The sequence below is a fragment of the Etheostoma spectabile genome, chromosome 3 (genome assembly GCF_008692095.1).
Source record: "Etheostoma spectabile isolate EspeVRDwgs_2016 chromosome 3, UIUC_Espe_1.0, whole genome shotgun sequence".
Classification (NCBI taxonomy): domain Eukaryota; kingdom Metazoa; phylum Chordata; class Actinopteri; order Perciformes; family Percidae; genus Etheostoma; species Etheostoma spectabile.
The window spans coordinates 13,444,599-13,454,749 of record NC_045735.1 but is presented as its reverse complement, the minus strand read 5'-3'; the positions used below and the strand labels follow the sequence as shown (position 1 = coordinate 13,454,749).

At 42.0% G+C, this 10,151-nt stretch overlaps 1 protein-coding gene across 1 annotated transcript in view; it reads left to right on the top strand.

Moving 5' to 3' along the window:
* dner (delta/notch-like EGF repeat containing) overlaps nt 1-10,151 on the top strand; it is a 52,149-nt gene that overhangs the window by 40,805 nt on the left and 1,193 nt on the right. Inside the window, 6 exon segments of the mRNA XM_032510016.1 lie at nt 4,490-4,723; nt 7,709-7,831; nt 8,115-8,228; nt 8,622-8,753; nt 8,965-9,214; nt 9,977-10,151. The exon segment at nt 9,977-10,151 is cut by the window's right edge and continues 1,193 nt beyond it. Coding sequence (XP_032365907.1) covers nt 4,490-4,723; nt 7,709-7,831; nt 8,115-8,228; nt 8,622-8,753; nt 8,965-9,214; nt 9,977-10,088 — 965 coding nt within the window. The 3' untranslated portion in view covers nt 10,089-10,151.

The following is a 10,151-nucleotide window of genomic DNA, read 5'->3' as shown; positions in this document are numbered from 1 at the left end:
ACACACACACACACACACACACACACATACAGGGAATACATTAGTTTACAATGGTTGGCCACAATTAAAGAAACAGCAGATGGATGGAAAAGCTGGTGTGAAGACTGTTACATTGTTTCAGGGACAGATCCCAACAGTCAGTTTATTTTTTGATCTGGAGGATGCCTCACTCACACTGCAACACCTGACTGTACTGTTAGTCTGCAGCTGCCAAAAAAAAACAAGGTCTCCAATGAGGAAAGTTATTCCACCACTTGAAGTTGTCTTTATAAAACAAGAGAAATGGCAATAAGAATCATGTCAGCACCTCTTAAATAGCGCAAGGAGATTTTCTTGATATTGGGCTTTTAAGAATGTGATGTGCTTATTAGATGTTTCAATAATTCTTCCCTTCAGTTTTTCCACATACTGTTACCACCTTAAATCCATAGAAAATTATGTCTAAGTATAGGAAACAGCAATCAATAACTGAATGAGAAATATTCACCTTTTCATAAATCTGTTCATTCATACACATTGTGTGTGATGGGGACAGGTTCAAGTAAAGGGTTATGTGACTGCTAAAGAACACTATCTGTCTGTAAGATGAACATCTGAAAAAAAGTTTAGTGTTTAAAGTTAGGACTCTAGAGAATACATGAAAGTCATTTTAACATCCTACTATGTGACAAAACACATTTGATTACACAGCCACCGGGCAAGAAATTCGTAGTAAAAGAAAGGTTTTCAACCGTTATTATGTTTTTTTGTACAAGAGAACATTTCATCTTGTATAAAAAAAGTTTTTTTGATTAACACCCCAAGTCCAATGCTTTTATTCTTTGTGCAAAACCTTTTTAAGTATGTAGAGCAGGGAGAGATAACAAAGAGAAAGGAGAATGCAAAGTTTATAAAAAGAAAAAAAATCCTCTTGCATTTAATTCCCTCAGAACCAAGTCCTCTTGTCTGCTTTTTGTTAGGAGATGTCACAAGTTCTTCTCAGTCTATTTCTCTTGTTTCTCAAAGACAGCAAAGAGTAGGATTCTTCACAGTAAATAATCAGGATTTCATTTGTACAGTAGTGTCCTCCACAGGTGAAGAAATGTAAGCACACTCAAATGGCCAAATGCACAGGACAGAAGCAATAAGTAAAAGAAAATGTTGGATGGCATGACAACTGTGGCAGTGATCACTCGTCCAACTGTGAGAGCAAAAGCTGCATTTTTATTTCTACATCACGAGGGGACAGGGAATTTTAAAGAACTTGGGATGTTATGGGAACTATGGGATGTTAACTTAATCAGACATTATTATTCATGTTTACAGTCTACGGTAAATGGAAAATTAAATCATACAGAAATTGTAGAATCAGGTATTGATGAAGGTCCCTACTCTCTGACTGCCTAGCAGCTTTTACTCTCAGTTCAAGTGATGAAGAAGAAATCTGTTTAAATAACATTTACAATATGAATTTCACAGATCAAGTAGATGTTGCAACTCCTCAGAGTCTGCCACACTCATTAACTTTCTGACACACACACACAACCACACACACACACACACACACACACACACACCACACCCATACACACTCACACACACACACACATACAATCTTTTACACACTGACAGAAGAGGAAGTGTCAGTACTCTGACTGCCTTCAGTCAGAACTGGCAGGCGGGGGAGTTAGCGGGCTAGCTAAATATAAACTGTTAACTGCTTTTAATGTTGGCAGGTTTGAATGCCAGAAGCAGGAACGAACAGACACCTCTGTGTCAGTGAGGTCCCATGTCACAGTGTGTGTGCGTTTTTGCGTCTTTCAATAAACAGAAAATGTTGCGCTCAAGAAGTGGAAGTTCTTATGCAGAGCAAGAAGCTAAACCAAGAGAAAAGCAGGGATTAAACATTGAGAACAAAACAAATCACCAGGTGTGTGTGTGTGTGTGTGTGTGTGTGTGGGGTGTGTGTGTGTGTGTGTGTGTGTGTGTGTGTGTGGTGTGTGTGTGTGTGAGTGTGAGTGTGGTGTGTGTGTGTGTGTGTGTGTGGTGTGGTGGGTGGGTGTCTGTAAGCATATGATAAAAAGGGGGAAAGGGAACTTGGAAGAAAGAAGCAGAGGAGTGAAGACATTTGGGTGAGATTTTCCTCCCGACTGCTCTCTGCTGCTGAATGATAAATGTCCTCCTCAAACAGTGAAAGAATGTCTTGCAGATCAATGGATCCTTGAGAGAGATCTCTTCATTAGTGTGCACACGGGTGCAGTCAGCACACAAATTTACTACGGCGTTACTGTAAATCAGAGGAACCACGCACACTGTATTGCAGCGAGGTGTGTGCGTGTACACAGCGGAGTCTCTCTCCACCCTGCGGTACAATGGCTGCTCTAATGGGGAGGTGAAGACAGAGGAGGAGAAGGGGTGAAGAAAAGAGGGAGGAAGTTATTTTTAGATGAGGAGGATAGTAGCAGAGGCTCACAAGCTAATGAGAGGGGGTGAAGAAGAAACCAGGGGCTTCAACACCCAACCAGTCACACCACAAAGACAAATAAGAGTAAAAGCATGACAGAAGCAAAAAAAAACCTCCTTCAACACAATAATTAAGACAGATTCTGTCAACAGCAACACTTCATTTTCTGAGTTTGTTCTTGTCTCTAACAACGAGAAGTAAGGGATAAAAGAAAGAACATTAGGTGGTGATTTGGGGTGGTAGATGACGACAGATCCAAATCACCTGCTGTCTCTTTTCTCAGTATATTCATCTTTGATCAGTGCTGTCACTCTGCCCACAGCTGGAATAAATTACTGCACTAGTTGTGCAAGCAGGACACATTGTGTTTGAAGTTTGTGTACGTACGTATTTTGTGTACAGTACATGTGTGTTCTTGCTTTTGCTGTATCCTGAGATCTAACTCACCCCACACTGAATGAAGCATGTGTGCATCACTTAGTAATTTAAGAGGCTGCAGAACAAAAACACAGGAACAATCCAATGTAACCTGCTGCCCCCGGATTCTTGATTTTTGGTAAGAGTCACTAAGTCAGTGCAGACCTTAAAGAAGAATTCCGGTTGATTTCAACATGTAGCTCTGTTGTCTGTAAATTTGAAGTGCTGTCAGTAGAGAGACAAAAAAGCAAACAATCGGTGCTGCCTACACCGTGTTATCCTCCTGCCACAGTTTGCACCCAGGACGCTGAAACAGGGCAAGTTTTAAACGTGCTTTTAGCCTCTTAAGACGTTTGAAATGCCAGTACAAATGCCTAGCCATGGGAAGTGATTCCTCCCGAGTGAATCTGACTGCAGTAGAATGTGACAGAAATAGACAGCACCAATTGTTATTGTTTTTTATCTCTACAGACAACACTCCAAATTGAAATTGACCGGAATTCTTCTTCAAAGCCATGTAAATCACATTTAGAGTTTGTATATTATTCTAAAAATCAAAGTAAAAAAAAGAAACGACAAGAGGTCTTTGTGTGCGTCTCTGACAACTAAACCCACAAACATAGCTTTGTGAACTTATTTTTAAGAGGTGGTCTTAGATGGCAGAAGAGTAATTTCACGCCAAAATGGATGTCATATAATGTACTGGACCTGATTTGCTGTGTCACTCTTCCCAACATGTTGCAAGTATCTTCATCTGAAGTCTTGAAATGAATGAATTTCTAAACAGTTTCATCAAGTCTTGCTTTGCCAGACCTTCCTCCACCGCGGCGCTGCGGGGGAGGGTCTGGTTAGTTTACAGCATTACGAGATTGGAGAAAAACGTGCTCTGGTTCTTGGGCATTTCCTTAAACCAATCACTATTGCCTTGGGCGCCGCTCAGCATTGGGAAAAGCTAGATAGTCTCAGGAAGAAGAGAGTATACATTTTTTTTTTTATTATACTTTATTAATCCCACAAGGGGAAACTACACTTTTCACTCTGTTGTTATTACACACACATGCACTAATGGAGAGATGTCAGAGTGAGGGGGCTGCCCATGGAAAGGCGCCCCGAGCGGTTGAGGGTTCGGTGCCTTGCTCAAGAGCACCTTGGCAGTGCCCAGGAGGTGAACTGGCACCTCTCTAGCTACCAGTCCACCATCATACTTTGGTCCGTACGAGGACTTGAACCAGTAACCCTCCGGTTCCCAACCCAACTCCCTATGGACTGGGCTACTACCACCCCCATATCCGGCCTGAATGAGTGAAATCCAACGGAATTTCCTTTGACAACGGAGCAATCGCGGAAGTGGAACGTCGGGGATGTAGACTAAGTTTTATCTGACCTGCACATAGGCCTGCATATGCACCTCAGCCTGGTGCTCTACCACATGTTGTTTAATGTTTTTTGGTTAATAAAGGAACTCAGGTGTAAATAATATGAAGGGTTACTGGCAGAATTCCATAAGTTCTGTTTTCATTTCAGGCATACGATTCCCATGACATTAATTTGTCTCAGTTTCCCATAATTGTACCTCTCTCTCTGTCCGACCATTTCACACCCTCATCCCTGCCTCTCTCTCTCTTGCAGGCTACCAGGGTGCTACGTGTGAGCAGAAAGTGGACCCGTGTGCCTCCAGCCCCTGTCACAATAACGGGACATGCCACCCCCAGGGCCCTGGCCCCCTGGGGTTTGGCTGTAGCTGCACAGCAAGCTTCACCGGCCCTACATGTGCCCAGCTGGTGGACTTCTGTGCTCTCAACCCCTGCGCCCACGGGGTCTGCCGCAGCGTGGGTAACAGCTACAGGTGTATGTGTGTCCCAGGTGAGCTGCAGTGTCAGTCATCTCAGTGACTGGGGCTTCTACTAAGACTTTGGGTGCTGCTGACCGCTGATGTCATGGTGCTGTGGGCATCAAGAGCCAATTTTAGTCAAAGTCAGTTTGAGGTGGGACAGCTCACCTTGTTTTTAGTTATTTGTTGAACAGTACACAATAAAAAAGAGCATGTGTTGTAAAAATTTGCTAATTTAAATTAATCTATGAATCCTCGGACCCTAACAGCAATTTCCTCCCCAATTCTTATATATTCTATTTATGTTCATCAAGCAGAAGAAAATAAAATATCAGACCAGACTTTTAGGATGGGAAGATACTCAATATTGAAGGATCGGGACAAGACATCTTTACTTTTGATTCACCACTCGGACTTTAAATATTGAATAAGTCTCTATAAACATGAGCTATTGCCTTGGGATCCCTGAGCACTCAGACCCCTTGGGCCTGAGCTCAATTCAGAAATCCATCCATAGCTTTAAGATACCTTCTGAATCTTGTTCTGAATCCATCACCACTCTAAGTACAGCTTTACAACCAACACATAAAGCTTACTGAAATGTAAAAAGATGGTGACTTTTAGCATGGGTTCTGATTCAGAGGGGCAATAAATATCGTCTGGCTGAATGATGAGTTATTTTTAGACGGGACGATTTTGGCACTCGCTCCGATGCCTCTATGATGAAGTCAATTGAGTGGAATGATGACTTATCATTATCCATCGTCTTGCAATTACCTTGCTAGGATGGTTGAGATAGATGACTTTCCCAGTGGGCCATGAACATAATTTGACACTTTGCCCCTACTGCTTTCTGTTTACACCGTCTGTCAGTCATGTATAAACCAGTCACCATCTGGGGCTCTTACTTGATGCTCCCATTCACTCTCCTGTATCAGAAGCCTATACAGTAGCTTCTTTTGTTGTCTATTTTGCAGTATGACTTAGCTTGAACCATTATGCCATTGACATATCTTAAAAGTATAGTCTCTGCAGGACACAGACAAATTGCTAAACATCTGTTTTTTCACAGATTGATTTGAATTGAAGAATGATGTATCTAGCTGTTTTTCAAACCTGAGAAACCGCTTCCTAAATATTTGAATTGTAAGAGTCTATGCTTGATTGGATAATCCATCCTTAAGCCATGTACTTTATGTTTAATGTCAAATGCTTTCACTCTTGCTGTGTCCCCACATGTAGAGCAGTCGTCCCTTGCTTTCCAATTATTGAGATCTATTTTTTCTTCCCCACAGCCTTAGTTTTTCTATTATGCATTTCTTTCATATTTTTCTTTTTTCTGCTTCTCCCCTTTGTCCTTCCATGTCGTTATCTTCCTGCTAGTTACCTCACCTCATTCCCCTTTCATCCTCTGTTCTCTGGTTGCCATGGTGAAGCAGTGTCCGTGTGTGTGTGTGTGTGTGTGTGTGTGTGTGTGTGTGAGTGTGTGTGTATAGCTCCCAATCAATTGTCTGAGTCTGTGACTATGCTGGTTGAGCAGATGTTGCCATCCAATCAAATGTCTCCACTAAGACAACCCTGTCAAAAGGGATTGGTGAAATTGGTGATTTGTAATTAGCATCTCATACATTACAGTAAACACACACATACACACACACACAAATAAATACAAACTTTCATATGAATCATGCACACACAATCATACCTCAGACACCAGCTGGCAGCCTGATAATGTGGAAGAAAAGGTGAATTTTGATAAAAAACAAAATTGACCTGTGTGTGTGCCTGCGTGTGTTCACATGAATACAGTAGTTTCTGTGCTTATCTGCTCTGTTTAAATCTGTGATTTTGGGTGTTAGGTGTGCAAATGCCTGCTGGCTGTCTGAAAGAAGGCTGCTGGTGAGCTGACATATAGAAGGATCCCTCCTCCAGTTTTCTGTTATCCAGCTCACATGAGAGGCTGCCAGCCCACCAGCCAGCCTACAGATAGCAGACAGAGTCTTGGAAAAGCACTTGACATTTCACTGGCATTTCACAGAGAGGACCCTAGAGGATCTGACTGGGCTCTTCATTAATTCCCCCTCTCTCCTTTCCCAAACACACGTTAGCTAAGGTCCAGGTAGGGTTTGTTGATCTTTTGACAGCACTGGGACCCAATTGAAAAATATAGTCAAAGTGGGAGCGGAGCTTATGAAAACAGATTGCTACATTAGTTGTGTAAAGACTCAAGGGACATTGATCTTCTGCTGATTTTTGTTCTAAGGGGTAGATGGTGAAGCAATTCTCTGAAGTACTGCTGTGAACGTGAGCAGGTATATGAAGGTACATCATACGATCCGGAAATATTCATGTCAGCCTACTTACTGACTATTGAGATGCATAGTGAATGACTTGACTAAACATACTGACATTCACTCTATCCTCCAGTCTTTCCTGTTTTTAAAGCAAAATTGTACACATAACTATCCCACAAACTCTAGCAGTGCATGTTAAACAATAATACAATACAACACAATACAATATACAATGCAATAAACAACAAATAATCTGCGCATTGCACTCAGTGTCTGAATATTATCTGAGAAATAGAAGAGTAGATGATTTTCTATTACTTTACAGTGACCATGTTTTCAAATGTTGCAGGCTTATTCTGCCTTAGTATGCAGCTGCCATCCCATGGAAAACACAGGGCACTGCATGTTATTTGACCTTATGTCCAATGCCACTGAAATGTTGGCAAAATACTGGGCTGAAAATATATTTAGACATATATTGGACAATTAATAATTGTTTAATTGATTGACATCTGTAGTTAGCCAGTGTTGTTTTCGTATCTAGGCAGATCCAAAGATGTGTCAGTATATGTAAATGACTTAGACTAACTGCTGATCACAGCTGAATCTCTTAGATAAATAAAGGTTAAAACATCATCTGGGTGCAGCAGCAAAAGGACATGATTAAGTATTTATTGACTCTAACATTAATATATGCTGTAAATATTTGTGTGTCCCATTAAGGTTACCATGGCTTGTACTGTGAAGAGGAGTACAATGAGTGTCTGTCTGCCCCCTGCCAGAACTATGCCACCTGTAGGGATCTCATCAATGCCTACGAGTGTGTCTGCACACCACAATTTGAAGGTATGTACAGCATGTGTGAGCGTTTGGGTGCAAATGTGATTATTTTTAGTTACAGTCACACACCTGTATATTAGCTTTACTTCTACATAGACATTAGAGTTTCAAAGGACGTGTTCTGTTTGTGTGTGTGTGTGTGTGTGTGTGTGTGTGTGTGTGTGTGTGTGTGTGTGTGTGTGTGTGTGTGTGTGTGTGTGTGTGTGTGTGTGTGTGTGTGTGTGTGTGTGTGTGTGTGTGTGTGTGTGTGTGTGTGTGTGTGTTTGTGTGTGTGTGTGTGTGTGTGCAGGCAGACACTGTGAAATATACAAGGATCCATGTCTGAAGCTGCACTGCCAGAATGGAGGCCACTGTGAGAGTGCAGGACTCAATGTTTCCTGTGCCTGCCCACCTGGATACCTGGGTGAGTACTGTTACCTTGATTACACAGTGGTACAGTAACAGTACAATAACAGTGGTAGAGTAACTCTACTAGTAACTCTAGTAACACACTATTAGTATGATTTACAGTTGAGGCTGAACACCAGGATATGGTAAATGATGCGTTTAATAGACTGCGTTAAAAGTGACTGCATTCAAGCTTAATATAGAATAAGATGCGTCTCCCCTCTCATGCAGTTTATTATTGTGATAATATTTGGTTAAATAATAGTGACACATTACAATTCTGCATTTTGCTGTTACTGTTCCTGTGTTTGAAAACAACAGCATCAGGAGTCAGAATACCGGGAGTCTCAGTTTCTGCTCTTGGGTTTGTTGCTCTTGTTATTGAACGCAACCTTACCTGTCCACTTAGGGGAGAAATGTGAGGTCGACATTAACGAGTGCGAAAGCAACCCTTGTCACCATGGAGGAACCTGCATTGACCAGTCAAATGGCTTCACCTGTCACTGTCCACCTGGGTGGGTGGGACCCAGCTGTGAGATCCGTGAGTCAGCCTGTCAGAAACTGTCTGGTTCAGCTATTAAACTAAAATCTGGCATGAGGAAAGCTAAATGCCTTCTTTGTGTGTGTGTGTGTGTGTGTGTTTGTTTGTGTGTGTGTGTGTGTGTGTGTGGGTGTGTGTGTGTGTGTGTGTGTGGGTGTGTGTTTGTGGGTGGGTGTGTGTGTGTGTGCGTATGTGTGTGTGTGTGTCTCAGACCTGCAGTGGAAGCCAGCACAACACAGTGAGGACACCCTGACCAACATGCCCCGCCACTCCCTCTATATCATCATCGGAGCGCTGTGTGTGGCCTTTGTTCTCATGCTCATCATCCTCATCGTGGGAATCTGCCGCATCAGTCGCATCGAGTACCAGGGCTCGTCGCGCCATGCCTACCAGGAGTTCTACAACTGCCGCAGCATTGACAGCGAGTTTAGCAATGCCATCGCCTCCATCCGCCACGCCAGGTCAGTGACAGGATTTTAATATATTAATTAGTTGACAACAAAGTATTTTAGGAAGAGTGTTACAGAAGTGTTGTGAGGTCAATGCCACTCAATTGATTTATGTACAGTAAGTATTCATGTGTTGGGTGCTTTTACTTATTTTTGCATTTTTTTAAAGGGGAATTCTATATAAACTAAAGGTCCACTTACTCCATTTTATGGGAGCTGAAAACTCCAAAACAAGCGAGTAAGTCGGTTGCTGTTTCCATGCTCAAGGATGAACTGTCAAGCTCAAGTCAGTTTACAAGTCATGGGAACTACTACTTACCTTCTGAAAACAGTTCCGTTACTCTGAAGGAGTTTCTTTTTTTACATAGCATCTGAGAAACTAACCCCTAATAACATCATTAGGGTTATTGGATAATGTCATCATGGGTTATTATCTCAGCTATAGCGGGGAGACTTTGAAGTTCTAACGGACAGCCTGAAAGTGTAGGATCCAGTGGTTTTAAGGTAATAGCAAGGATATCCAAGACTCAGACGCTGCATACATTTTAAGCATTCTTGTTTCTATTTTATTATTCTATCTTCTGTGATTCTCCTGACTTTATAGAAGTCCAACACTAAATCAGTAAAGTGCCCTTTTAATAAAAGTTAATGTTTACTCATATTATTTGTTACCATATCACTAACTCAGTACCAACAAAGTAAGGGCCAACATTACAAAACTGTATTTGATGATGCAATATTGATGCAATGTTTGTGTTTGTGCTTTCTCGTTAGATTTGGCAAGAAGGCCAGGCCCGCCATGTACGATGCCACTCCCATCGCCTATGAAGACTACAGTCCTGACGACAAGCCTTTGGTTACCCTTATCAAGACGAAGGATTTGTAAAACACAACCATCCCAAGCTGTACACTGATAAACACATGAGCATACAACAACCCCCCCCCCCCC